This window comes from Suillus paluster, assembly GCF_016628075.1.
Source record: "Suillus paluster strain FC165 chromosome Unknown EDB91scaffold_196, whole genome shotgun sequence".
In the NCBI taxonomy this organism is placed as follows: Eukaryota; Fungi; Basidiomycota; class Agaricomycetes; order Boletales; family Suillaceae; genus Suillus; species Suillus paluster.
In genome coordinates, this window is record NW_024537756.1 from 14,290 (window position 1) to 42,068 (window position 27,779).

General features: G+C 48.6%; 12 protein-coding genes across 12 annotated transcripts; 5 read left to right on the forward strand and 7 right to left on the reverse strand.

Annotated features, from left to right (window-relative positions):
* Positions 1-1,314: 1,314 nt before the first annotated feature.
* On the reverse strand, positions 1,315-2,555 carry EDB91DRAFT_1256497 (uncharacterized protein; the record flags this gene model as incomplete). Its single annotated transcript, XM_041324172.1, has 3 exons — positions 1,315-1,595; positions 1,644-1,860; positions 1,941-2,555. The coding sequence occupies 3 exons, from the start codon at positions 2,553-2,555 to the stop codon at positions 1,315-1,317; spliced, it is 1,113 nt and encodes a 370-aa protein (XP_041169309.1).
* A 257-nt stretch (positions 2,556-2,812) lies between these two features.
* EDB91DRAFT_1256498 (uncharacterized protein) lies at positions 2,813-4,869 on the forward strand (the record flags this gene model as incomplete). Its single annotated transcript, XM_041324173.1, has 9 exons — positions 2,813-2,950; positions 3,001-3,265; positions 3,346-3,386; positions 3,452-3,553; positions 3,604-3,684; positions 3,735-3,765; positions 3,839-3,945; positions 3,984-3,996; positions 4,043-4,869. The coding sequence occupies 9 exons, from the start codon at positions 2,813-2,815 to the stop codon at positions 4,867-4,869; spliced, it is 1,605 nt and encodes a 534-aa protein (XP_041169310.1).
* A 571-nt stretch (positions 4,870-5,440) lies between these two features.
* On the reverse strand, positions 5,441-7,159 carry EDB91DRAFT_1088439 (uncharacterized protein; the record flags this gene model as incomplete). The annotated part of the gene is made up of 5 exons (XM_041316429.1): positions 5,441-6,057; positions 6,107-6,277; positions 6,333-6,439; positions 6,492-6,898; positions 7,019-7,159. The coding sequence occupies 5 exons, from the start codon at positions 7,157-7,159 to the stop codon at positions 5,441-5,443; spliced, it is 1,443 nt and encodes a 480-aa protein (XP_041169311.1).
* Positions 7,160-7,352: 193 nt separating this feature from the next.
* Positions 7,353-10,868, forward strand: EDB91DRAFT_1088440 (uncharacterized protein; the record flags this gene model as incomplete). Its single annotated transcript, XM_041316430.1, has 11 exons — positions 7,353-7,613; positions 7,668-7,806; positions 7,838-7,872; positions 7,968-8,411; positions 8,458-8,978; positions 9,026-9,424; positions 9,494-9,644; positions 9,725-9,994; positions 10,070-10,312; positions 10,355-10,538; positions 10,588-10,868. The coding sequence occupies 11 exons, from the start codon at positions 7,353-7,355 to the stop codon at positions 10,866-10,868; spliced, it is 2,928 nt and encodes a 975-aa protein (XP_041169312.1).
* Positions 10,869-11,134: 266 nt separating this feature from the next.
* Positions 11,135-12,005, reverse strand: EDB91DRAFT_1088441 (uncharacterized protein; the record flags this gene model as incomplete). The annotated part of the gene is made up of 3 exons (XM_041316431.1): positions 11,135-11,395; positions 11,445-11,657; positions 11,811-12,005. The coding sequence occupies 3 exons, from the start codon at positions 12,003-12,005 to the stop codon at positions 11,135-11,137; spliced, it is 669 nt and encodes a 222-aa protein (XP_041169313.1).
* A 448-nt stretch (positions 12,006-12,453) lies between these two features.
* EDB91DRAFT_1088442 (uncharacterized protein) lies at positions 12,454-16,136 on the forward strand (the record flags this gene model as incomplete). The annotated part of the gene is made up of 13 exons (XM_041316432.1): positions 12,454-12,606; positions 12,695-12,772; positions 12,807-12,911; positions 13,031-13,138; positions 13,185-13,337; positions 13,384-13,662; positions 13,746-13,810; positions 13,851-13,921; positions 13,968-14,116; positions 14,411-14,754; positions 14,788-15,522; positions 15,686-15,921; positions 16,006-16,136. 13 exons carry the CDS (start codon positions 12,454-12,456, stop codon positions 16,134-16,136), a joined length of 2,607 nt encoding a protein of 868 aa, XP_041169314.1.
* A 1,989-nt stretch (positions 16,137-18,125) lies between these two features.
* On the reverse strand, positions 18,126-19,027 carry EDB91DRAFT_1088443 (uncharacterized protein; the record flags this gene model as incomplete). Its single annotated transcript, XM_041316433.1, has 5 exons — positions 18,126-18,266; positions 18,323-18,512; positions 18,581-18,755; positions 18,814-18,828; positions 18,859-19,027. 5 exons carry the CDS (start codon positions 19,025-19,027, stop codon positions 18,126-18,128), a joined length of 690 nt encoding a protein of 229 aa, XP_041169315.1.
* A 700-nt stretch (positions 19,028-19,727) lies between these two features.
* EDB91DRAFT_1088444 (uncharacterized protein) lies at positions 19,728-20,529 on the reverse strand (the record flags this gene model as incomplete). The annotated part of the gene is made up of 3 exons (XM_041316434.1): positions 19,728-19,953; positions 20,018-20,160; positions 20,305-20,529. The coding sequence occupies 3 exons, from the start codon at positions 20,527-20,529 to the stop codon at positions 19,728-19,730; spliced, it is 594 nt and encodes a 197-aa protein (XP_041169316.1).
* Positions 20,530-21,077: 548 nt separating this feature from the next.
* On the reverse strand, positions 21,078-24,030 carry EDB91DRAFT_1256508 (uncharacterized protein; the record flags this gene model as incomplete). The annotated part of the gene is made up of 6 exons (XM_041324174.1): positions 21,078-21,434; positions 21,483-21,889; positions 21,940-22,522; positions 22,811-22,889; positions 22,941-23,119; positions 23,176-24,030. The coding sequence occupies 6 exons, from the start codon at positions 24,028-24,030 to the stop codon at positions 21,078-21,080; spliced, it is 2,460 nt and encodes an 819-aa protein (XP_041169317.1).
* A 431-nt stretch (positions 24,031-24,461) lies between these two features.
* EDB91DRAFT_1256509 (uncharacterized protein) lies at positions 24,462-25,100 on the forward strand (the record flags this gene model as incomplete). The annotated part of the gene is made up of 2 exons (XM_041324175.1): positions 24,462-24,614; positions 24,780-25,100. 2 exons carry the CDS (start codon positions 24,462-24,464, stop codon positions 25,098-25,100), a joined length of 474 nt encoding a protein of 157 aa, XP_041169318.1.
* Positions 25,101-25,128: 28 nt separating this feature from the next.
* On the forward strand, positions 25,129-25,986 carry EDB91DRAFT_1256510 (uncharacterized protein; the record flags this gene model as incomplete). The annotated part of the gene is made up of 2 exons (XM_041324176.1): positions 25,129-25,255; positions 25,319-25,986. The coding sequence occupies 2 exons, from the start codon at positions 25,129-25,131 to the stop codon at positions 25,984-25,986; spliced, it is 795 nt and encodes a 264-aa protein (XP_041169319.1).
* A 662-nt stretch (positions 25,987-26,648) lies between these two features.
* On the reverse strand, positions 26,649-27,623 carry EDB91DRAFT_1088447 (uncharacterized protein; the record flags this gene model as incomplete). The annotated part of the gene is made up of 5 exons (XM_041316435.1): positions 26,649-26,705; positions 26,834-26,975; positions 27,098-27,173; positions 27,222-27,434; positions 27,485-27,623. The coding sequence occupies 5 exons, from the start codon at positions 27,621-27,623 to the stop codon at positions 26,649-26,651; spliced, it is 627 nt and encodes a 208-aa protein (XP_041169320.1).
* Positions 27,624-27,779: the final 156 nt, after the last annotated feature.

A 27,779-nucleotide genomic window follows, 5' to 3' on the forward strand; every position in this document is an offset into this window, starting at 1 on the left:
TCTTTCGGCGGTGCCTTTGTGATCTAATCACATCTATTAGTTACTATAAACTTCAATGTAGCCAGGTATGCAGATATTCTGCAGATGATGGAAAAAGGCATCAACCCTGCTCGCAAAGACAGCCTTCTTGCCCAGTATCCACCTGACAGCCAGATATATCTTGATCAGCCCACAGTTGTATGTGACAAGTTCAGTATCATCATCTTCTGGTATCTCCCTGGCGCAATTGATGCGGCCATACAGGTAAGCTTTCCTCAATTACAAAATGATTATATTGACGGTGTTAGAATGACATGGCAGCAGCTACTGCAATGATGTCAGTTCCACTGGCTAGAAGTGTGATGAGCAGCGCCACCACAAATGATAAATGGAGAACCCATTCTTCAAACTTTTATCCAAGTCCAAGTGGGGGTACTCCGGGGTGTATCAATCTGTCCCCAGCATGGTTTTCGCAAGGTTACCCAGTGAGTCACACCTCATAATTGGCAGAATCCATTCCCACTCTCATAGGCACCAAAATTTCATCTGCATGTCTTGGCGACTCCTCAAAAGGTTGATGGAAGGTCGTTCTGTCAGGCCATGCAGAGACTGGCGGCACTCATTGCCGCTGCCTTGAGAGTCATGCACCCTAAGCTCTATTGGTCATCATTGGCAACAAAGCTAGCCTTAGGTCTCTGGGCAGCTGACATGAAATTGGACGAAATGGGAGATCGTCTGAGAGAGTGGGGATCTGTATTCACCGCACTCGCTATTGTGTGCAACCGGCATTTGCCGATGCACTGTGATCCAATATCACGTCCCCAATGGTTTGACACCATGACCACCTTCGGCAATTATGGAGTAGCAAGCATTAAGATGCCAAATCTAGGGATTGAAATTGTCTACCCAGCAGGTTCTATGGTCGCCGGATCAGGACGAATTATCAGGCATGGATTGGATATGGCAGATGGCGACCGAACAGCCTGGGTCTGGTACATGAGGGATGATGTTCACGAGTTTGTGGATGTCCCACGAGCGGACTACTCTAATTACTGGTCACTGGTCACTGATGCCCTATGGAAGTAGAGGTTGTTGAAGTCTGCTTAATAGATGCCAGACTGGCGCTTCAGTGCTGCACTGTCACCAGTAAGCCTACATGATGCACCGCCAGTAAACGTCTACCCTACAGAATACAGTTGAGGCCAACATTAATTTTGCAGATCTGGTGGTATTCAACAAAGAACAGGTGTCTGTAAGTCAAAGCAGAGCAGTAGCTGTTTAATCAAACAGTACATTCAAGGGAGGAAATTGAAAGTATTCAAGTATCTACATTATCTACATTTCTTCGCCGGACTCAATTTCTTTGCCAGATGGAGCCTCTGCCTGGTCAACTTCATGCAACAAGGATTCCACTGCAGGAAGAACTCGTTGATGGACCTGTGCAAGGTGATGTAGGCTAATGAGATCTTTGAAGATCCTTGTTAGCCGGTCTCTGCTTTCACAGAATGCCATGAGCATCATCCGATTGCTCTCCAAGACTTCATCCGGCTTGGGATCCTGGACATCATCATCTGCGCCTAAGGCGCTGCCAACCATCATTTGTGCGAGACAATCAACTAAGAGACGTTAGCATGTCTGGTACTGTCTGAATAAAATACACCTACATTCTTCACCCCCAAGGTGCTTCACAATATCCATTGCCGACCGCTCGGCATTGCCAACCAAAGATTTCAGTGTGGGATGTTCAACATTGCTGCCGGTGGACAGTCCTGGTGCTGCATCTGCAATAGCAGGTGGTGAGGCAACAAGCAGTGCAAGTTGCATCACCCAAATGAGCTCTGGCTGCCAGTCCCCAATGGGGGTTGGCCGCTGACATCCAAACTGGAATGTTGTAAAGGATGGTCAATACTGACTGTGGGGAGATTATGTCACTTACATCTATTGTTGGTGTCATAACCAACATGCCTTGAGGTGTCTGCCTGAGCGGGCAACAGGTCAGAGCTTGTTGCCGGTGGGGTGGCATGAGGGACTGCCATTGGGAGATTGAAGCCGAGGTTGAATGGCTTTGTGGTTGGCGGTGGCATGGTTGGCGGCGGCATGGTTGGCGGTGGTGTGGTTGGCGGCGGCGTAGCATTGGACTGGACCAGAAGATTGAAGCCCATGTTGAATGGCTTGGGGGCCAGTGTAGCATTGGACTGGACCAGAAGATTGAAGCCCATGTTGAATGGCTTGGGGGCCGGCGGTGGTGTGGGCTGAGGAAGTGTGAACCCCAGGTTGAATGGTTGCTGGGTTGTTGCAGCGCTGGGAATGCCCAAGGTAGGAGGTGCAGCAGATGGCGCTGCGGGCAAGTTTATGCCGAAGTAAAATCTTGGTGCTGGTGGTGGCGGTGCCATAGAGAATCCTAAATTAAAACCTGATCGGGAGTTAGGACAGTGCATTGCCGAAGTTGGAAGGATCAACTCATGAGGGTAACTGACATTGACCAGCGTGTCAGCTTCACTGGTGAAGGTAGATTCGTCAGTTTCCATTGGCATTTCAAATCGGACTTTGGATTGGTATGGGCGATTGGAAGACATATGTTTTGACAATAATGGAGAGTTGGGAGGGTTCTATTGACTGATTATATATCTGATCTGGTTGTGGGTCGCGGAAGTTGAAATTGTGGCACCCGAACAATGCATTGTCTGGCCGGCGAAGCCCGGAACACGTGATTCTCAAACAATTCCTTGCCGCGTGTTCGGTGCTGAGAAGTGACTGACTTCAAATTTTCATCAAGTCATATAGATACAGTATCAGTGCGATTATCTCCCATCTTGCATTTATTTTCCACACCATGTCCACCGCTGAATTTTCCAACACTGCCATTGGCAATGCTACCGAGCAGGTTATGAAAATTGTACAGGAAGCGGCAAAGTTGAAGGATGGTCATCCTGATCACCTCAAGTTGGCTGTGGAAATTGGAGATCTGATGGTAAGTGTTCTTTTAATAGCAGTGCAGGGTGATGTGTTGACTGCAAGTAGTCGCTGGTATTCAAGACCCATGCCATGTCGGTGACGACTATCCTGCTGATCCTGCTTTCTGCAGCCATGGAGATGCTGGAGCATCTGGATGCGATGCAGCAACCTTTTGCCAGTGTACCTGCATGGAATAGGATCACAACCAACAATCCCCAAATCCAGCAACATCCATTGAAGGAGAAGGCACGAAGCATTGCTGTTGCCAGGCCCAAGCCTCAGCCTGTGGCAGCGGCAAAAGCATCCACCGCTGTTGCCAGCCCCGCCCAAGGTGAAGCCTAGGCCAAAGCCAATGCCGAAGAAGAAAGCGGCGCAGGACTCTGAGTTGAAGGGAAATGACACAGGCTGTAGCCAAAGGAATTCAACACCGGCATATACCTCCTCCTAGAAAGGTAAATGGAAGGAAATAGTTGCAGCAGAGAATAAGGGAGAAGTTGCTGAGGTCAATTGAGGTCAGCCAACTCGAGTTCAGAAGAGATGCAAAGGGTCAAATACCAGTTCGCTGCCAATTGAAGGCGGCGCACCACAACATCAAATTGCCAACACTACCGAAACGCAGGTAAGTACTTGTGCTCATAATTGCCATGTATATTTAAATTTGCTGAACAGACTAAGACTTCCAAACATCCCAAAGTCACTACAGAAGCAGTGTCGCCGGTGCAAAATCCACTGAAGGAGGATGTCAAAGCGGTGAGTTTATTGATGCAATGGATGATTGAAGATGTGCTAACATATAATAGGACATGGATGGTTCGGAGCTTGTTCCACCGTGTGATGGGTGCTGGAAAACATAAGTCATTTTTGTCATTTCTCAATGTCATATATTCATCTTTCATGTCACCAGGTGCATCATTTGTCGTGAAGGATATGGTGCCACATGTGCCAAACTTCGAGCTTGTGGTCGTTGCTCCCGGCAAAAACTCAAATGTTCTCATGCCAAACCCGAACCTGGTGAACCTGGCCGAAAATGATCTTGCTCATGCCGCCAGACAATGGCAGAAGGTGATTTTTACCATCTTGATTATACCACATTGCTGACTTGTTGCAGATATGCTGGTGTCTGAAAATGACGTCGGCACTGCTACCGCTGCCATGTTGATGCCATTGCCGGCCACCTCGGTGCCACCAATCACCACCCTAGAGGTGGAGACACCACCTGCTGCGCCATCGGCGTCCTTGAGACAGGATCCTCTGATGGTCACAGACGATTCTGGCGATGGGCTCACAAAAGTGTTGCAGGAGATGTTGTTGGAGGTGATACAAGAATCAGCGAATTTGAGTGCCATGAATGCCACTCTTAGGGACAGTACTGCCAGCCTCCGGGCTAGCGTTACCAAGCTGCAGGCTGAGAATACCGCCTCCACAACACAGTTGAAGACACTGGAAGCCAGGATCACCACTCAGGATGCCGCTCTCCTTGAATTGCAAGGCCTTAGGGCAGAGGTAGAGACATTGCAAGATCAAGTCAAGACATGGAAAGAGAAATCAGCAACAAGGCAGCAGCACCTTCGACGTGTTCAAGATCAATTGGGGCAACAAGAACTCGCCACCAGTGTCCTTCGGGATGCCTACAATGCCATCTGGCAACATCTTATGGGACAGCCAGGTCCATTATCTTCCCCCTTGGTAAACTCCTTGTATCTTACCAACCCTATGTATGGCGGCGGTCAAAGCATGGTGCCCATCAGCATGGGTCAGATGCAAGCCATGGAAGGCTTGTATTTCAACTTGCCATCATCGGTTGGTAACATCTCCAGTGGCTCCATATTGGGCGGTCCATCCACTGGCCCATCTGTTACCACCAATGCCGGCAGCACGCATACCGGCAGTGACACAATGACCCGGGCGGCATCAGGTGTAGGCACCAATAGATAGATGATGTTTGGTTCCTGTATATTACACTGGTGGCGTACCGGCGGTGACACAATGACTCGGGCGGCATCAGGTGTAGGCACCAATAGATAGATATGATGTTTGGTTTCTGTATACTACACTGGTGGTTGCATACAAGCAATGAATTGTTTTGTGGTTTCGGCACTAATTGGACATTGATCAATGCTGGCATACATGTGCAGGCAGCGCTGCCAGCACCATCTTGCTATCTGAGGGCGGCAATCAACATGAACAGTTGTCATACACTACTGCTATTACTGATGACCAGGATCATTTTCTACCCCTTCTAGGTTTTGGAGCTTCAACTACAGCCACCTTGCTCCTAGTTCTCTTGGCCAGCGTATCACTGACTGGTGGGGCAGGGCGCCGCTTCCCTGAACATGTGGTTTGTACAAATGATGTTGGTTCCTGTGCGGCCTTTGTGGCCTTTGCAGCCTTTGAAGCAGGTGGCTTATTCATAGTAGCATTGGTCTTTGCATGCCTTGCTACAGCCAGAGAGGTGGAAGAATGTATTATCTGACCGGTAACAAGGTGGCGCCGGGTCAGCATTCCATCATTGTATTTGGAAAGCACATACCAATGCCGGCGGTGGTTGTTCCTGTTCCCTGGCATTGTTGGACTTTGATAATTCCTTACCACCATCAGAGGCTTCTTGTTCATCCAAGCTTTGCTCACTAATGATAGCATGGACCTTGTTGCGGTGACCTGACCAGCGAATGACTTTTTGATAAGACTTGGCCGGCGCCTCTCTGTGATGGTTGGAAATCATAGCTTCTTCCCCATCATCAGAGGACTGATACTCCTCCCTATTATCCAAGCTTTCCTCACTATCCTGTAAATGTTTTGAGGCTTCTGTGGCCTTGGGGGCTTTGTGGCCCTTGTTGCGGCGGCACAACCGGTGGATGACTTTCTCATAAGACTTGGCTGGCAGCTCCATATTGCCATCAGTGTCTTTCCAAGCTTTGAAACAGAAGGTGGGACGAAGCTTCTTTTGCTGTCGATCATACCAGAAATTCAACAGAGCAGTAGCACCAGCCTTGTCCATCTTGGACGGTTCCACCACCTGTATGTCCGCCGGCCAGTAGGTGCCATCAAAAAAATCTGATTGATTCTTGATCAAGTCCCCCCAGGGCACCGCCGCCTTGACTTTCTCTGTTCCTATGCACATCCCTGTAAAACCTTCAGACCGGTCAATGTTGTGAATGAGATATCCACCTACTGTAATGCTTGGTCAAGAACAACTGAATGACATGCTGCTGTTCGGTGCGTTTCAAACCCAAGGTATCGGATAGCATAGGCAACCCCTCATGATCTTCTTCCAGGTCAAGGAGCTCCTGCTGCATCCGTTTCTTGGATGTGATGACCTGTGGAGCATCATCATCCTGGACATCTGATCATTGCTAATTGTTAGGACAACAATGAGGACCAGAAGCTGGGCATCTCACCGAATTGTTCCCCAGCATATTTCCGCCACTCCGGCATGAATATCTCTTCCCAATTCCTTGTCTTCATGAAGCTTTCACCGCCTCCAAATTGATCATTGTGGTCATGTCTATGATCAGATATCAGACCTCTGATCAACAAGAGTCCAAGACAACACTCACGCTCCTAACAACAGTTTGCCTCTGCTGTCCCTCCATGCTGACATCACAAAGACCCTCATCCCAGCCTGTTTGAACATTTCAGCTGCGAAGTGCTCTATCATATCAGCACCTTTTATTTCGGCGAGATTGGCCTGGACTTCGTGAGGAGCAGCTTCGTTGTTCCACTTATCTGCAAGAACATTTGCCTCTTCCTTCTCCTCGGCAGACAGACCAGTGAGGACAGTCTTGGTAGCCTTGGGCCACTTGGCAATCATAGCCTCACTCCCAGGCATCTCTCCAGTCTCCTCTCGAATACAAGCCTTGTTCTGCTCAATTAACACCCGGTGAGCTGTCCATTTTTTGCCATATTTCACGAGAGGCTTTGGAGCTTTCCGGCGACATTGGTTGTACAACCACTCCTTGTATGTCTGTTGTAATAAATAAATAGCCAGCAAACCCATATATCATACATTGATTCATACCTTTTTTCAAGCTTTCAATAAGGCTTTGTCCCAAGTGGGAGCTTGAAGGCAAGCTTTCTTGTGTACGGCGTTCAAAACGAGGTTTTGTTGTTTACCTTTGACAGACCTCCAGTACTCCAGGTGGGCCTGGAGGACTACGATTTCTGCCTTGATCAGGGGAAGCTTGGTCTGCTGGGGGGCAGTGGCAGGTAATTCACTGCAAGCCATGGTAGTATATAGCTGATGAGATGGATGTGCGTAGAGTTGAAAACTGTCGGTTCCAGACCCTTACTCGGCTCTTTCGGTGCCTTCATATTATGTACGTCTAGCTACATGATCCATCTGCATACAGACTCGTGACAAGTACATACCACTGAGCAGATTCCTAGCTTCAATCATCACTCATCATCAAAATCAAAGCATGGGAGGACCTAGAGTCCAGGAGTGGACACCCACCAGCAATATTTCTGTTGTGGAATGGAAGAAAACATTCCGGAGCAGGAAAGCAACAGGGAAATGGGTAGAGAGACCCAAGTTTCGTAAAATATGTTCAGTTACAGCCACCCCTACCAAGTCGCCAATGAAGCAACCATCCCAGGATATGCTATATCATGGAGGAGAAGATTACTTCGAGGACATGGACCAGCAGAATGTCTTGCCACTGCAGCTACCCAAGTCCCTGGTGAGCACTTCCAGCAACATATGGTGTCCTGTTCATCATTCAGCTTGTTTCAAGAGTCAGAATGACTATCTCAGGCAATGGGTTCCAAGGACCAAAGAGTATCTCAATATATTGATTGAATGGGAAGCTCCTGCCAGTCGGTCATGCATAATTTGTGGGACTGATGGTGTATACAAGTGTCACGGCTGCTTCAGTGAGCCCCTCTTTTGCACAAATTGCTGCAGGATGGAACACTGCAGGCTTCCATTTCATCGCATCAGTCAGTGGACAGGAGGATTCTTCGAGGTCAGCTGCCTGGTCAAGACTGGACTTGTTATCTCACTTGGGCACAATGGAAATCCTTGCCCATGCCAGGACTACCAGGGCAATGATGTAGAAAACCTGTTTGCTGACTATGACACCGACAACGCCGAGGATGCCGATGACCTACCAGGGCCAACTGCCAATGCCACTGAGCAGGGTGAACAACCGACCGGTGAGCGAACTTGGATCCCCAATGATCTACCCACTTGGGTGCCGTTCATTAAAAATAGCAAGAAAATAACAACAATAGTTGACAAGTTCAGAGTACACACCCACAAAATCAAGTATTGCATGTGCGCCGATGCGCCGACTGCTGATATTCAGCTCTGTCAGATGGGTTTGTTTCCGGCGTCCTTCACCCAACCCAAGACTGCCTTCACATTTGAGGTCCTGGACAACTTTTTGCTGGACAACTTGGAGTGTGGGACATCAGCAATGAATTATTATAATAAGCTGAGGAGGATGACCACATCTGTCTTTCCTCATCTTGTGCTGGTGAGACCATTCATTGTGCGGCAGTGGCGTGTTAATCTATCGGCAGGACCGTTACTGGGAGCCAATGAGGGTGGCTAGGCAGTGGCGGCAGCTCAAGCTATTGAAATGGAATGGCTTCGGACATGAGTCCAAAGATAGGAAGCCTGGAGATCTTGCTCTCTTCTGTCCAGCATATCCCCAGCCAGGCATCAATGTCACATTGCCCCCTGAAGATGAGCAAGGGGAAACCAACTCCCAATCTGAACTCCCAAAGCCCAGTTGGCTCTATTTCAGATCGCTGGTCATGGATGGCAACTTCAAAGCAGAGCACCTGTATGCAGTGAATCCGATGGATGAAGTCTCCTTGATGGATGGTCGGGCCTTCATGGTCGGCGATGCCACCTACAAGGCTCATCTTGCACAAGCAAAGGATGCCATACAACGGTCTGAATGCAACAACCATCGCGCCGTGAATCAAGCAAATGTATCCTGGCACAGGCTAGAAGCAACCGGCATCGGCAGTTGTGCATGTGCAAGGCATGGGTGCTTCATTCCACATGCAATGGTCAATTTTCAGAAGGGAGAAAGGTATGCACATTTATCTCGGCATTGAGACATTCCCCAACACATACCAGGCAGATGAACATGGACTATGCCTTGTGTGAGGCATTGAAACACAACGCCGGCGGCATTCGGCGTGCACTGACGTTCTATGATGTCAACTGCCAGTATCACAAGTATCTCAGAGACCGAGTATCTGACAGCCCATTCTTAGAGCTTGACCAGGCAATGGAGATCATGCTGGGGATAGGCCTTTGGCATGTGCATGGCCACCAAGACAGCTGCTATGTACGATATGCCTCCAACTTCATCACCGGCGCCACAAGAATTGACAGCGAGATCATGGAGACATTGTGGGCACTGTTAAACATCATCTCGCCATCGGCGAGGGGAATGGGGACGCCGCACAGGAAGGAGTGCTTGGACTATCAAATGAATGATTGCAATTTTATGAAGATGATCAGGATGAATAGGTCTTCATGTATCTGGTGAAAGTGCACTCACCAACACACTGCAGGCAAGGCGCTTTGCTGAAAATTCAGGCAAGCTGTGAAAGGAGTCACTGAGAGCACCGCCACGTTCCAGAAGCTAAATGAAAGCACCAATCCAGCAAAAGTGATAGAGTGGGAAGAACAGGAAAGACTTGCACAGCAACGCCACACCATTAATCCAAAGGCCATGGACATATATGAGGTCCAACTATGAAAAGGTATATCCCAATATTTAATTATTTAAATATGAAGACTCACTGCAAGCTAGCTCCAACATGAAAGGAACAGGAACTGCAGTTGTTAGAGGTGAACGGTTGGCGACCTGGTCCAGCGCACCAGCGAGGAGCGGCGACATGGCTGGCAGAGGGCCTGTCAATTGAGGAGGCACAGCTGACACTCCAGATGGATCTAAGGAGGTTGGGGCGGCATCCCACTGAAAGCCAGCGGTTGGATATTGCTCGCCAACGGGAGAGACTCCAGGGAGACATTGATCAGTGGTTGGCACAGGGTCTTAGGTTCCTTGGCGACGGCATAGGGGACGGCAACATCCAGGTGATGGAGAACGAGCTGCTCATGCTTGAGGAAGACCAAATTGATGAGATGGCGGATTAATTCAAACTATTCAAGCCTGAAAAGATGGTCTTGCCTTTGCCATCAACCCTGGGCCCAGAAAAGTGTGCCGACCTTGGCGCCGCAGATCTTATTCATCATGAACTGGCACTTCGGGAGGGACAGGCCAATGATGCCCTGCACAATATCAGAGTGCACTTGGCAGATAAGGCTGTCATTTTCAGGACTACCGTCAGAACAGCAAAGTCTCAGGCCATGTCTACCAGAGCATGGGCTCAAGTTCATTCAGTGGACCGGGTGGTAAGTATCAATGCAAGCATTTACACAAAGTGCTGGACACAGCTGGCTAACCTCGGCGCCGACGATGAATTGCTGGAGAGATATTGCCCCCTGCTCAAGGAGCATCTCGAGGTTAGCACAGTGGTAGCTGATCCAAATGCAAGAGGACAGAGAAACAACACATTGGCCTGGTTCTGGTCAATGGATGTGGAGGGGGATTCTCATAACAGTGATTGGCTCAATGAATGTGAGTTAATTATGCCAATTGGGTGCGCGGTACTGACATTTTTACAAAGTTTACCATGTGCACTGGCTTCGTGCCAAGGCATTAAAAGACCGGTGGGAGGAAGAGTACCTCCTTGTGCAACATGAGATGAATTGGACATGCAATTTCTTTATGTATAAAGCAAAGGTGTGGATTCGGTTGGGCGCCATCACCCAGGACAAGGTTGGACACGTTGCCTATGTGGCGCGGCAGTGCAAGATGTATCAATGTTTGTGTCAGGATGCCATGGATGCATTCAACAAAGCAAGGGATACCACCAACAGAACGGCGATCGTTCCCAAGGTAGAATAGCTACCACTGTGTATATAAGATTCTAAATAATCTTGTGCTTTCCAATGCCATGTATGTCTACCTCCACAGTCATGCCACTGCCACACTGTAGGTCAGGTGCCATTGTGCAGGCTCTACCGCCGCACCACCTACTGCCAGACTGTCTACCGCAAGACTATTAGTGTCTACCGCCCCACTGTTAACCACTGCACTATGTTTGCCAGCAACCTGCATTATTACATTCCATCTTAACTGGTCTTTGGGTTTATGTACTAATTATACATGGCTTACTCTCCCTCCCTCTTCAAGTACTTCACCAGCCGCTCTGTTGCGGCGATGGCGGTGCGCACATCCTGACCCAATGCAGTCTCCATCCTCAATAATGATGCTGTAACTAGCCGCGCCTCAACAACCTTGCTCTCCAACAATGCAACAATGTGCTCTCCTTCTTGCACTATGCCAGCCTGGATATTGGCCAACTGCTGCACTACCAGCATTGACCTTGTGTGAACCAAAGTCGCCGGCGTCACAAGCAAGTGGCCCTCTGGCTGCATTGAATTGTCAGATTATGTGATGATGAGGAGAAAAAAGACTCACCAATTGTTCAAAGTGGGAATTGACCATTTCCCTGATGTCACGGAAGTTGGGGAGGTTGGTGGTAAATGTCTGGTAGTCAGCTGTGTGAAAGGCTTCAGTCCACCATAACATTAGATATGTCCCGGCGATGCAGCCAGTTACCCATGCGGTGGACGGCGCCACCGGCAGCTTCATGAAGGCATCATAGAACTCCTGGTAGTTCAGGAGCTCCATCTGGCTCATGCTGAGCATGCCCACAAAGAACCGAAGGTTTCATGAGAGCGGCGGGCTGATGCCCATGCCTTCACAAAAGTTCACCCAAGGTGAAATAAACACCTGTGGTCAGTGGTCAGTCTAGATATATCACTGTCCGGTGAAAGAACTTACATCTCCTTCCCACATCAGATACTTTGTCACAATGTATCGCACTTTGGACGATGTGACAACAGTACTTGTGTCAAGGGTCATCCGAATAGCCAGCAATCGGGATGTGGCGAACTCAAAGATGTTTGCCATCTCGGCAAGACTCACGGCCTTTGGGGTGCACAGGTAACTCTGTTCGGTGGATGTGGGGTGTGACATGATGAATATGATGATAGATGGTGATCTCTAGTGCCATTTAAGTGCAATGAAATCAGAGTTTGAACACATGGACTGATCAGTCTCTGAAACTGCATCCATTCATTTCATAATGTACATTGTGCTACTGTACAGACATGCAATGAAAAACAGCTCAAATATAGTTTGATGGCGGAACTGAGCGCGGTGCCATCAATGTTGGCACCATCTGTGTTGGTGTCATTTGTATCAGCGCCCAATGTGATCGGCATGTACAGTCATTGCTGAATAAGGAAATGCTGATGACATGTGTGGCGGCATCAATGCACTATTGAACAATGTGCTCAATAAGGAAATCTCAATGACATAAGCAGCAGCCACAGGTCCACACATCCACGTTACACTTGTACTTAAATTCAATCACTGCACCGCCACTCATCATATACTTCATACATCCACTGCCATATTCACAATGTCATCTGGACTTGATGCTGTTACTGCTTCCATCAATGCCGCCTTCCACCAGGCAGGCAACAAGGTCAAGCACCTGCTTGGCCAAGCACTGCAGCTGGATGCTGCAGACCCCAAGCACATCCCCATTGCGGTGGAGATGGCACACACTTTAGTATGTTTTTTTTTCATTATATTCACACTGCCGCATGGATTTGCTAACATTAATTTAGACTCGTGTATTCTCGGTCTATGCCTTGTAGACCACATCTGTGCCACCCATTGTGCTCTCTGCGGCGGCAGAGTTGCAGGAGCACCTGGACTCATCCTTCTGCCAGGTGGTGAGTACACCGGTCTGGACCAACATTTGTCCAGACAATCCCCGCAGCAAGGCCAGCCCCCTTCACCTGCTCACTGTTGGTTATGGCCACTCGGCACCTCCTGCAGCACCTACCGCTGGCCCTTCTTCCAAGGCCAAAGGTAAGCAGAAGGTGGTCCCAGAAGAGGACACTTCTGAAGACCTTGGCTGCCAACTGGAGCGTGGCAAGCGTGCCTGACCCCGTGCCATGAGCGTAAGGAGCCCAAGCGCCACTCCAAAGCCCAAGCGCCAACGCGCCAAATCCAAATCCAAGGCCATCATCACTAGTGATGATGACATGGAATTGGACAATGTGGCAGTGCCTGAGCCAGCACCAGCACCAGCACAGGTGAGTTACTTGTTTTTTCTTAAGTGCTTTTCTGACCTGCCACCAGCCTCTCAAAGGTGTCCTCAAGAGGACAAGGGCATGTGTTCCCAACGTTGTTTCTGGCAAAGAGGCCAGCTATGTGGAGATAGATGAGCTGGATGAGGAGCCAATGATTGTTGGTCCGGCGCCAAAGATGGGGAGGCCCTATGTTGAGATCCCGGTAAGTTTTTTTTCGTTTCTCATCATCACTATCTGATTGCATACAGCCTACCCCAATGGTCAGCGGCAAGGTGGCTGGTCCAGCCAATGGACTTGAAGAGGACTCCCACACTGATACCACCTTGCCAGTCATAAGTTCAATAGATACACCACGCATGTGTGGTGTACATGATTATCACATCCAGCTCCAGCATTCGCTGCTGTTATGCTTCCAAATCCACATGAAGCATTATTGCCGCGTTGACATTCTACGGCCATGTTTCTTGCCATCCTTCGTTGGCGTTCACAAAACAATACATGCACGAATTAAGTTTCCAGGGAACATGGTGTGCAGCCTGTGAGCGGCGAAATTGATTATAATATATGCTTCAAATCTGTGCTGGCATGAACGGCAACACATTCGCTGAAGGATATGCTACAAACCTGTGCCGGCGTGAATGGCATTACATTTGCCGAAGGATATGCCATATTAATGTGAGCATCGCCGGTGAATTCTCCCCATAAAATACCATAGAGAAATCATCCGAGGCAAGTATATTTGGCATCATCCCGGATACGCAGGCCAATGGCAATGTGTGACAACCGGTGCATTCCCAATATGATTTGCCGAACCTGTTTTCTGGGGATACAGCTGCCGATGCTGATACAAAGTTGCTGGTACTCATTCTCGATGTCCACCCATCCAGCCCGCATCCTGGTAGATACTTGCCAGGGAGAAAATGTCCTCTCCCTGACCAATTTCCGGCATCCATTTTCTGGCATCCACTCGCCGATCCAACCGTGGGCCCACCCGATATTGGTGAGAAATGACTTCACCATCACACCGTGGGCCCACCAGTACCACTTCTCGTTTGCGCTGTGGGCCCACCCTTCAATACAGTCAACTATGAATCCTGACCCATGGGCCCACCCCTGAATATAGAGGCTAATCTACTATGGGCCCGGCCCTAACATGTGGGTACAACACGTCCATGGGCCCACCCCTGGACTCAGGGTGACATTCTAATGTGGGCCCACGGTGGGTTGGCCCTACACTTAGGGAGCATTGTCACCATGGGCTGTCCTATAGTATAGAGTGAAGTCACTGAAGGGGCTCGTGGAAAGCCAAAGGTCCCAGTTCCTTGGAGTGACATAATGAAGGGACAGTCAAGATTCATCTCCAGCACATACCTGCCAGATGGTACACAGATCATGGAGCCATCCAAAATGCACCGGGATGAAGCCATCTCTTTGTTGGAATGTTGGTTGGACCAACAGGATAACCAAGTCAGCCTAACATTCCAGTTCAAAGCTTGGATTGATGACAAGGGCAAGATGCACCCACCAGTCGGCAAAGAGTCTGATGACTCTGATGGTGATGCCAACAACAAGGGTGTGCAGCCCATGCTGACCAAAAAATCACAGACCACAGCTGCACTGTCACTGCCTGGACATGCCAAAGGTTGACCAAGATCCATCAAATGGCCTTACATCAGTTCTGCCGATGAAGAATCCAGCAACACCAATGCAGATGTGTCCCTGCCGAAGCAGGTGAAGAAACATGCCCCCAACCATGTAGGGACAGGTGCAAATGCAGAACTCAGTGATCAAGTCAGACACCAGTCAGAGTCAGATGACCAACCACCACCAATGAGCTTGGGGAAGAGCGTCAGAGTTGAGCCTGCCACCATCTTACCCCGGACAGACCGGGCACATCAAGACCGACCAATTGTAGATCCAGGCAACTATAATAGCAAACCCGCTGCTGCAGGAAAGACCCACATGCCCACTGCACAGGCGACTGAGGGATCAGAAGATGAAAGTTGCGACAGCAGTGCAACAAACACTGGATATCATTCTTCCCAAGTTCATCATGCTGGACAGCATGCCCATGGTTTCAGCCCACATTCTACTTGTTGGGGTCTGGAACACATTCATGCATCCCCAGCAGTAAAGGTCCCAGCACCAAATAAGACTAAGACTACTGGGGATGTATCACTGTCAGTCAAAGCCCGGTCGCTGAGGAAGACTAGGGCTACCACAGATGCTTCACCAGCAGTAAAAGACCAGTCACTGAAGAAGACTAGGGCTACCCGATCAGCAGCATACCCACTCTCTGATGCACCAGCAAAGCGCACCAGAAGCAAGGTTGATGACTTGCTAGGCACCAGACCTCGGCAAAAGCCCAAGAGATATGCCGACTATGTGTAGTTGTCGGCAGTCTCATTTCTATGGGGTTCATTGGCCAGCTGCTCACAGTATGAACAGCTTTGGTATATATCACTTGGCTGATAATTGTGTACAGCTTTCTCCTTGGCCATGAATGATCTCGCTATATACATATCATTTGTTAACAATCTTTGTTATCAGTACTCAGCCTTATACACTACTGGAATGGGGAATGTCCCCTGCCCATTTTCCTCATTGCCAGCAGAAACACATGCAGTGGATCATCAATCTGGCACTGCATGTTCATCAGATGCTGAATCCTGACAACATCCTCACTGGCTTCAATCAATCAATTGCGCACATCCCGATATGCCAATATCAAATCCCAGTTGGCATACATGATATCTCTTGCAGACGCGACACCATCAATGGCCGAGGTGTGTCCTCAGTCATCTCCTGTCAAGTGGAGGTCAATGTGATGGTAGTGATGATGGGCTGAAATTTGCACGTACTTGTCAAAGTGTCAATGCTTTCCAGCCTCAGAGTTGCTCAGCGCAGCAAATCCTTGGTGGTTTCAAACATGTCACTCAGCAAGCCATCTCTCGGTGCTGGAGATGTATCCAGCGAGCCACGGCTAAAACCCATTTTGTAGTAAGCCTGAGTGCCAGCGGAGTGACTTTCAGACGACTGCAATGTCTTAGCAGCTGCACCAGACTGTCAGTACCTGCAACTCAAAAAAAAATTTCCAACCGACCTGAGTTGACTGAGTTGATCACTGGTGCAGTGGTTCCACAAGTGTGAAGGTCATCACCTCTGCCTGATGGTGAATCTCCCTAGCACATGTCAAAATTGGCTGAGAAATAGTCAGTCTGGAATGGCAATGTACATGACTGATACTGAGCCCATTCAGTGCAAAACTCCGTCTTAGATGGGCCAACCGAGGTACATAATATCCCATATCAAATGGGCCAATGTCATAATATCCTCGATGTTGATGGGTGGGCCGATGTCTATATTATACTTGATGGTAATGGATGGGCCAATGTGGCCGCTATGTGTAAGGGATTTGATAGAGATAGGAGGGCCGAGATATTTGAATGATGTAGACTAGTGGGCCAATGGAACTGTCAATTGAATAGACGGATGGGCCAATCGACCTGTAGATTGTATAGATAGATGGGCCGATGGAACTGTCGATTTTATAGATGGATGGGCCGATGGGACTGTACATTACATAGACGGATGGGCCAATTGACCTGTAGATTGTATAGATGCATGGGCCAATGGGACTGTAGATTATATAGACGCATGGGCCGATAGGACTGTAGATTGTATAGACGCATGGGCTGATGGGACTGTAGATTGTATAGATGCATGGGCCAATCAACCTGTAGATTGTATAGATGCATGGGCCGATGTAACTGTCAATTGAATAGACACATGGGCCGATAAACCTATAGATTGTATAGATGGATGGGCCAATGGGACTGTACATTACATAGACGGATGGGCCGATAGGACTGTACATTACATAGATGGATGGGCCGATGGGACTGTAGATTGTATAGATGGATGGGCTGATAGGACTGTACATTAAATAGATGGATGGGCCAATGGACCTGTAGATCATGTACACAGATGGGCCCATGGAGCTTTAGATGGTATAGATGGATGGGCCAATGGACCTGTGGATTATATACACGGATGGGCTGGTGAAACTGCAAATTGTATCCATGGATGGGCCAATGAAGCTTTAAATTACATTAACGAATGGGCCCACAGAACTGCACATTTTATAGACAGATGGGCCAATGGAACTGTCACTTGTATAGATGGATACACCAATGGAAGTGTTGAGTGTATAGACCAATGGGCTACAATATGGTAATCAGTGCTTGGTAGTTAGGACTGAGTGGTTGGTGATGGGAGATCATGACTCAGGACCCAGGACCCGGAACTGACTCAGGACTTGGGACTGACTTGGGACTGACTTGGGACTCAGGGATGACTCCCTTCAGGGTGCTCGGTCCTCGGTGCTCGATACTCAATGCTCACTACCTGATCCACAGGACTTGGTGCTCAAGATTCGGTCCTCGGTGCTTGATACTGGATGTTGACTACCCGATGCTCGGCACTCAATGCTTGATACTAGGTGGTCGATATTCAATATGCGACACTCAATAGTGTGTGTTCGGTACTAGATCAATTCATCAGAGGCATGGAATTAATGAATATACTAATCAGATGGAATCTTTACCAAATGCATCATGGCCCATCCACATCAAGGAACACCTGCATAAATATGGACCGAATCCCTCATATACCATGCCCAAGCAACCTGATCCCCTGCTACTTCATAAACCCCATGCCGGACTATCCTTCCTGAAAATGTGATCATGACCCCGGGATCATACATGAACTCCAGCTGAGGGCTTGGCATGCTCATGCGAGCATTGGAATAATTCCCCACAGTTGTGAGAATGTCAAACCACTCTGGGGAGGATAAGTGGTCTCAATGATAGGGGGTTTGCCGATTAGAAATGACCGAGAGAGTATTGAAAACAGAGGCCCAGAGCTTGAGGGTCTCTGACATGTTCAGAAGATTCTTGGTTTTGGCCGACTCCCCGAGGCTTGAAAAGGCTCACATGCCTGCCCAGTACTGTGGAGGATGCATGACCCTGAGTGCAGCTGATGCTATAGCTGCCAGCCTCGCAATAGCTTTGAGAATTTCCTTGGAGCATTGACCCTTCAATGACGTGGATACCTCTGGGTCTGAGATGGTCTACAGGATTGATGAATTTGAATACCAAGGAACATCAATATGTCATGGCATCTAACCTCATGCCCCTGCTGAAACCAAGCCGGGGATATATTGATGCATCCGGCAGCGATTTCACCGTTCCTGGAGCCTTGGCCAAACCACTCTTCATTAGTCTGCCAACTTCCCCCGACTTTGACACTTTTCTCAAGTGTGGGATTCAGCAATTGGGAGGCCTTCCATATCTCTTCCTGTAATATATTCAGTATCCTGTATCCATTGGGCAATAAGGGGGATGAAATGCCTGGGTTGTGTTGGTCAGTGCACTGGGGAGATACCATACGAGAATGGCACCGGTAATGTCGAGAACTGTGGTGGGTATGTCGATAAACATAGTACCATCATGGCCAGGAGGAGACCTGTCAAGCAACTCCTTCTCTCTCTCTTCATTATGGCCAGTGTCCTTCAGGGATATCAATTTGCTGTATCTTACAATATTGATCTGCATCTGAACTGTGATCAAGGCATTTAAATGATCAAATGGAAGATCCAAATTGGAATTCCGACTCACTGGGATTGTGATATGCTTTGATGAGGCGATCGACCAATCAATCACATGCCATGACCAGATCTGTGTCTAGGTGGGGAGAAGGAATGACCAGCTCCCCTCCCGTCTTGTCCGCATTGAATTTCTGTTCTGTATATTCACTCGCCTCATGAGCGACAGTAAGGGCCCAAGAGATCCAGAAGGATATCTCAATCTTGGAGTCTGGGGACACATTCATGATGGAGGGACGTATTTGATGGTGAGAAACCCGATGGTGAGTACTGGATGATGGCAATGCTTCAGCATTAAGGCGGGATGTCAGATGTGGCTAGGCGGAGATTGCGAGGATCAGATAGTGTGGACATGATGCATCATCTTGGGATGTAGGACCGAGGTCCAAATACCAAGTGTCGAGTATCAAATGGGGACCAAGTACTGTGTGGTGAACGGGTTCCGAGTACCGAGGCATCAGTACTGAGTGTCCAGTATCTCATTGCCGGATACTGGGTGGGGCCCAACTGCCGATGGCCGATGAGCTGTCAGCATTGACTACCAAATACTGAATGCCGAGTCCCAAGCACCGAGTATAAAGCACATGAATATTCAGTGATGAATAATTCGGTGGAAGAATTTACTCCTGAGTATCTAGGACGACAGACAATCGGTGCTCGGTGCTCGGGCGCCGAGTACCAAGCACCAAGTATTGAGCACATGGATATTCGGTGATGAGCAATTCGGTGTATGTATTGAGTGCCAAGCACCTAGGACGATGGGGCAATTGTTTCTCGGTGCTTGGTGCTTGGTGCCCGGTAAACAACACAACAGGCTTTGGCCTTGGTGGCCACATCATCCGCCGGACACGGTGATTATGTACATTTAAAAGTGACTACAGGATATACATATTGATGTGGTAATAATCAACCCTGCAATCCAGTGTTTCAAACCTCCCTGGATCTCTGCAATCGGGTAAGGATACCAGTGTAGATTTCGATCTCGCCCATCTTATCTTGGATGCCATCCCGCTGCTCCTCAATCAATGTCAGCAAGTGTTCCTGAATCCACCAAAGTCCCATCACTGATGGGATCGAGGTTTGATCCATCCTTTTGGGAAGAATCAGACCATCATCCTCAACACCACCCTGGATGTCTTCAGTCATCAACTGTCTCGGAAATTGTACTCGGTGCTTACCAGCCAATGCTCATAGTGAAATCCACAGCACTCCATCACCCTATTTCATCGCCAGGGTTCGGTCGGAATTTTGGTTTGCTGCATCTACCACGGATGTGCGAGGGATCTCCAGGATCTACGCGATCATGGAGCCGAGCAAGGTGGTCTACAAAAATGTGGTCCGGAACCTCGGTCCAGGATTGCTGGGGAATCAACAGCAGCATATGAGCCACTGGGATCAGCATAACTGAGATTATGTTCCATGCAGCTGAGTACTGCAGGATTGGCGTCACAAAGGTCTGTCAGTGATGTCAGCAATGACTACAATGTAGGTACCATTGACTTACCGAGATTTCCCACTGAAGCCTGGTTTTGAAATGAGTGATTTGAGAGGAAGACAAGTCCATGTCAGCTGCCTCCCTCTGACATTGAGCTATGCATGCTCGGATGCGGGATGCAGCCATCAACAATGTCGCTGCAATATCTGCCGTGCTGAGACTGATCGGATGATATTCAACATGTTGAAGGTCACCGGGAGGAGATGATGCAGAACTTTGATGTAAGTCAGGCATGTTTAATGGAACAGTAGGTTGATCGAAATGAGTATAAAAGTTGTTCAGGAAGTTGAAATATGAGTGGCACTGATAATGACAATGGATCAGGGCGTATATGTACAAGCAGCTGATCGATGGATGACATTTTGAAACTCCGACATCATTCTTGTGACATAATCAAACACCAAGCCACACAATGATTCACATTGTCCAGAGGGATGCTGGACATCCTCGGTAGTCAATATTTATTCATCTACGGTATCCATTGGCATCTTTGTAAGATCCTGGAAAGCGGCCTGTGCATCCTGTGCAAGTAATGAGAACATTTGAGATTGTCTTGCTGCATAGCAGGCATGACCCCAAAGCCAGTTCACCGATGACTCCTTCATATCTTCATCCCATTGGCATCTCCAGTTCCACCACTGTAAGTTCTTCTATCCATCAATCCCTCAGGGCCTTCGCCTGAAGCCAATGAACTCGGTAAACTTCACATTGGTTGGGTCAAATCATCATCACATTTGGAACGGATACCTAGACTCACATCCCTCATTCCATGACTCACTCGGTCAGGATAAATCGATGTTGAGAGACCAGAACCAGGCGAGGGACTCATTCCGCTGACCTCGGGCATTTGGATCACCGACTGCAGCGCTTACTTTTAACTGCTCCTGCAGGAGGGGTTGGTATTTTAGAAGCTGGAGCTGCCCCGGACCAAGCTTCACCATCTGCTTCCTTGTCTTCTTATATATACTCGCATTCAGAGACATGGCCTGCTCCACCAACGTAACCTGGGACCATGCCCGAGTCTTCAGAGCTTGGGACTTCACCTGCCTCACACTGGTTCGGAAAAGGACCGCCTTGTTCCACAAGTGAATTCGGAGATTGTGAAGAGCATCATTGGCTTGTCCCTCATGAAGCGACATCTCTAGTGGAATCAGATCATCTGCTGAGCAGCTTTTGAGTCAGTTGACCCCGAAATTGGATGGCAATGGGATGACAGTGAGTTCCGGGGTGTTTTGGCAGATGTCGAATGTCTTGGCGAAATCCTCTGGATCATTGTTAAGATTGTCGAGGATTTCCGGGTCCAAATCCCAGTGATCATCATCACCATTGAATTCATCTCTGAGATGTGAATGAGCAGACCAAGTGAATGCATTGATCTGCCCCTGCAGGCGATCCCATTGACGGGCAATGTGCAATTTTTGTGTCTCTGTAAGTCTTTTTCCGAGCCTTCGGACCTCGATCAGCAATGCAATCTGAGCCTCCTCCATGGCCAATCCCATTGATATCCATGTTGCAACCGATTGGTGAGAAGGTAATGCATGACAGGCATCATTCTCCTGTAGCAATCTGAGCTCAATCTCCTTCTTGCTCGGTGCTGCCGGCACAATGAGTTGAAAGATGTTGCTTCTGATAGAATGATCTCACCCTTCCAGATATTGATTTCATATATGTCCATCATAGCTGGATCACGTATTCTGTTTGATTGAGCTGCCCTCTTGCTCGCCAACCACAGTATCTTTGAGCCTTCAGGCGCTGTGCCATCAAGTCTATCAAATGCCTGTTGGCTCTCGGTGACGCCACGCTTCGCCTCCTTGTATTTCCGGCAAAGGGATCTTTTCATACAAATCATCTTGCAGAAATTGGAATCATTCATCTGAAAATCGAGACATTCTTTCCTGTGCGGCGAAGACATGCCCCGTGTAGACAGAGATATTAGATTCAGAGGGGCCCAAAGGGTCTCCATGATTTCGCCATCGATGTGGCCGATCCCCTCGATGAAGTTTGATGCATATCTCACATAGCAGCTGTCCTGATGTCCATGCACATGCCAAAGGCCAATTCTGGGCATGATGGTCAACTTGGGATCCATCGTCAGGAATTGGCCTCGGTCCACCCAAGTGCAAAAATGCTTTTGGTATTGGCAGTTGATGTCATAGAAGTTGACGGCCTTGCTGATGCCTTTCATGTTGTATGCCGCAGCCTCGCACAAGGCATAGTCCATGTTCATCTGTCTGAAATCAATTCATCATGATGGGTGACAAATGGAGTGATACTTGCTACCAACCTTTCTCCTTTCTGAAAATCGACCATTGAGTGAGGGACAAAGCACCTATGTCGGCCACAGGCTACCCCACCGATCCCAGTGGACTCCAGCTTGTGCCGAGCTGCATTTGCTTGATTGACAGCTCAATGATTGTTGCAGGTTGATTTTTCCAAAGTATCTGTAGCTACTGCAAGATGCCTCTGGCATCTGTCATTTGCCACCAAGAATCCCAATCCATCAGGAAAGCCATACTGCATCATCCGGGTTGATAGGATGCAGGTGTTCCACTTTGAAGTTTCCATCCATCGCGAAAGACCTGGTGTATTTCCACCTTGAATCTATCAATATCATTGTCCCCTGATCAATAGTGCGCAAGACTCACTCATCAAGTGACTCTTCCCTTGCCAACGATATGTTAATGCCAGGCTGAGGACATGCCGGGCAGAATAAGGCGAGGTCTCCCAGCTTGGGTTGGTTGGCAATATGGCCGAAGCCATGCCACTTCATGGATTTCAACTTCCTCCACTGCCGGGAGACCCTCATGAGCTCTTGGTATCGGTCCTTCGAACATTGCTTGTCAGTGTAATGTGCCTCAGATGTTATAGCTATTCCCCTACAGGAATGAGATATGGAAATGCACTTGAGGTCATTCGCCGAAGCTTGTTGTAATAGTTCATCGCCGAGGTGCTGCATTCCAGGTTGTCCAGCACAAAGTCATCGAGAATGTTGAATGTAAAGACAGTCTTTGGCTTGTTGAATGATGTGGGAAATAAGCCATGTTGAAACAGTTGAATGTCCAGACTCATGGCATCTGGACAACCACAGCATCGAACCTCGAGCCGGTGGACTCTGGACTTGTCAACGATGACCGTGGTATTTTCCTTCGGCTGGAACTCGGGGCCCGAGACAGATGGTATATCTTCTGGTTCGATGGGCTCGTTGGATTCGTCTTCTTTGAAGACATCCAACATATCCATGAAGACCAGACATTGCTTTCCATTATGACCGAGGTGTATCACAAGTCCGATATGAGCAAGAGAACTTTGCTCGAAGAACTGACCATTCCATTGACTGATCCAGTGGAAGGGATTGCATTGATGTTGACTCCTGCAACAGCCGGTACAATAGAGGGGCTCCCCAAGACAATCTTGACATTTGTATACCCCATCCTGGTCACAAATGGAGCACCTCCTGCCTTCCGGGGGAGCTTCTTGATCCAGGAGGTGATGGAGATACGATTCCTGCTTCGGCAGCCATTGCTGAAGGTAATCGTTCCGACTCTGCATTTCCCACATGTAGCTATTGTTGGAATGATGCTGCAAAATCTTCATTGAACTTGCCATGGTGTTTGGGAGGTGCAATGGCTCAAATGACCCTTGGTTGAGCTCATAAGGATCAGCAGCAATGTCATCTAAAAGCGGTAGAGCCTGACCAGTCTCAAGTGTCGGTGATTTCGGGGGAGAAGTAGGCATACACCTGCTGGTATGTTGTCTTGCACTGGCGAGTGGAACCTTGACCCATGTTTTTCTACCTTTCCTGCCCCTTGCTTCCACCCTGTATGATTTCTGCAGGGGTGTCGATTGAGTGATCTTCATGTTAATTCTGATGTCGTGAGGTGAGGTTGAGCTCAGGACAGTCAAACCAATCATGATTCCATTATGGTCTGATACAGTCATATCTTTGGTTCATTACAAATTCATTTGGATGAAAGGCAGTGCGTCCGAAATACAAGGATGAACCAAGATCTAAGGTTTGTTCAAAATTTACCTGAGGACAATTATTTGTTCGACCTTGCCTCTTGTTTGTGCATTCTCCATTCCATTTTACCATGGCAAGATCGGGTGATTCCACTCACTTGTCTGACAGAAGACACAGAAGATGTTTGCTATTGAGACAAAAGCTCATGGCACAAGAGATTTCAGAGCTGAAGAATTACCTTCCTGAATGGACAGCCGCACAATGGGAAGAGAAACCGGGAATTTTCACTGCCATCACTCAAGCGGTGAGGTTGTTTGCTCCGAAGCTCGACCATGGCGAATGGAAAAAGAGGAAGCAGGTGATACAGTCACCCAGGTTGCAAAACAAATGTTTTGATCTCTGATTCTTCTTTGGTCGCCCAGATGTATAAAACCTGGTTGTTCAACAACAAAAAAAGAAGCAAAGGAAGGACATGATAAAGTATGGGAGGAAATGGACCCCTAGGATGGTGATCTATCAGCAGAACAGAGATGACGTGCTCAAGAGGATTGAGGAGGAATATGGGGCGAAGCCAGGAGGTTGGGATATGTTCAAGCATTACCAAGCGACCGTCCGGAAGGTAATTGCAGAATTGTTGGATGATGAGTTGGAGAAGGCCAAAGAAACAGCCGAGGAATGGTCGCACAGCATTCCTCCACCTGAGATCCAAGCGCAAGTCACCGGTAAGAAGGGACCCACATACATGGAGCATTTCTCCAATGAGATGTGGAGACAATGTGGGATGAGAGTGTTTGTGTTGTCTGCTTGGAAGAATGAGCAGGGACAGGTGCTATTCGGGACATGAGTGCATTGCAACTGTCTTCTGAGACCTGATGTCTCAACATATTTCCGATAGCCACAATGATAATGAGGCATTGGGAGACGGGGACAGCTTCATGAAGACAAAGGACTGGGAGGATATCGAGCCGATGTGGCAAGAGTATGCACAAGAACAGTTCGGTGAGTGTTCGGACTGTCACGATTCCGAGCAATCCATTGATGGCTCCAGTGGTAGGTGCCCAGGCGAGGGATGGAGCAAGCCAGGACTCTGTTCTGGGATCAACAAGGCCTTCATTCCATGGAGCGCCATCATAGACAGGGAGGATGACTTTGTATCACCCATGTATCTTCTAACGGGCGTGCATTTGAAGGAGCCATTGAAGTTGCAAAACTCTGATGCCACAGCTTTGCTCAACTTCTGGCATGCTCACCAGCAGACAGATCAACATCCGATGTTTCAGTTCAAAGCATGGAGGAACAAAGATGGGCAGATGTTACAGCCAGTCATGACCACTGAAACAACCGATTCATTGTCTGATGATTCTGATGAGTTCAGACCTCATCGGGGCATCATGATCCGGAGGCCCCGGGACTCATCAACTGAATCCGAGATCGATGGCCGCCTGCACCATGCTCCCTCTGCAGATTCCCAGAGGCTTTTCGAAGACAACACAGATTCCTTGGGGAATGATGATCCGCAATACAATCACTCTGACATGCATGAGGATGATGCTAGGACTGTGAATCACACAGCTTGGGGTGCACCCAGACCACTGTCCACCTGGACCCTCGACTGCAGAGTCCAGCAACCAATTCCGAAGCCATGCGCGGTGAAGACGGTGAGGCCAGTGCATGATGCTGCTGGGGTCAAAGATGGGAGACCTCCTGGCTGGGCTAACTCATGCAAATAGTGAGATCGACGTTCAAGACGACGCTGGGACCGAGGAGGACAGGACCGATCCCCCGGTGCTGAAGAGAAACCAGTGACAGAGAGCAGTGATTGTCAAAGCTGGGAGGACGACTCGGAGTAAGACACTTGGAGAGCCATTGGATAGTACCAGGAGAGTGACAAGAGCAAGGGCAGTGAAGTAACAGTATGGCACAACATTTTGTATCTCTATAGACGTCAATGGCAGGTGGTCAACTATCAAATACCAAAGAATGAGCACATTACCGAATATGTCTGCATTCGGTGCTCGGGTGCCCAGCACATGTCCTGGGCACCAAACAATCAAATGCCTGGTCCTGAGTACTGACGCCTGGTGAGGTACATTCCCAGTACAGCATATTCGCCACCTTGGCCAATCCCATCGACTGCCAAACACTGAATGCTGGAGCATTGAATGTTGGGCCACCAAGCCTCGGCACTCGGGCCTCAGTGCTTGATTGGCGATCATTGGTAGTTCCACTCCCTGTTGGCCAGCTACTGAGAACAGAATCCCAGGCACCAATTGGCAGGCCCCCAGGCACCTTGCCCTCGGCCCTCGGGCTTCAGTACTATCTGCCGATGAGTAGATCACTGCTCTGTGCTCAGTTGTTGGCACATTATTGATAATTATTGGGTGCCGGGCTTTCAAGGCAAAGGGCCTGTGCTATTGCATCCATTTGGGGGACTCCTAAGATGATGGCGCTACTGTAATGTACATATCATGATCCTATACTATCAATGTCCTCAGGTATCTTCGATTGGCCCTGGTGAATTTGGTCTTCGAACCGTTGAATGAGTTAATCTACCACCTTGAGCATTTCGATGCTCACCTGCTCAGCCCTCTGCATCCTTTGAAGCTCGCGATCTGCCTGTTCCAGCTTATCGGATGTCTCCACCCAAGCAGTTCGAAATGGTCGCTCTGCCTCCAGGAGCTGTGGAATGGATGGGTCTGGAAGACTTCCATGTGTTTGTCTGAAGTTGGTCAGTCAGGTCTGAATATTTTGTACTAAGATAGTGATGAGAACCTAGCAATAATATGGCAGTGTGATTGATACTCACATCCGACGTCATGGTATGACCCAAATGGTCAGAACTCCCGAACCATTGAGTGGAGCTCCTCATTGTCGAGGCCCGGAAGTGCTGGAAGGCTTTCAGCAGTCGATATATTCACTAGGACAGTAATCAGATATAAACGGCACAGTTTCAAGAAGCACCTACAAGATTCCATGGGTTCTTTGGACATGTTGTCAGGCCCAAGGTAAAGTGCCGGACTGATCCATTGGCCCGGGGGATCACTGCTCGCATGGTGGGATGGCTTGGGCGCACCAATCCCACCATCAAAGCCGATGTCCGGGCCGAGATACAGCTCCCGGCTGATCTGTGGGGGCATGAAGTCATACTCCACATCATCGTCTGGCCCAAGATACAAGTCTTCTGATGGCATTTGTTAACTAATCAAAGTATGTGGGAAGAAGTCTCACCTGACATCGGCCGTTCCTTGCTTGTACAGGTGGCTGTCGAACTTGTCGATGATTGTGCTTGATTTGTGTCGTCAACATCCATGTCGATGATTTCAGTCACTGGTGGTTCCATAAATTGCACTGTGGGTTGGGAGTTCATTGGGATTGACGGTCTAACTGATCCACAGATCTCACAATTTGATTCTTGAAATGTGTGGATTATTCACAAACTCCTGAAATGTGAACATTGTGCAAATAATCCACAACAATGAAACATTTATTGACCAAAGTTCGATTAGCCTGTTTCTGTGTAAAA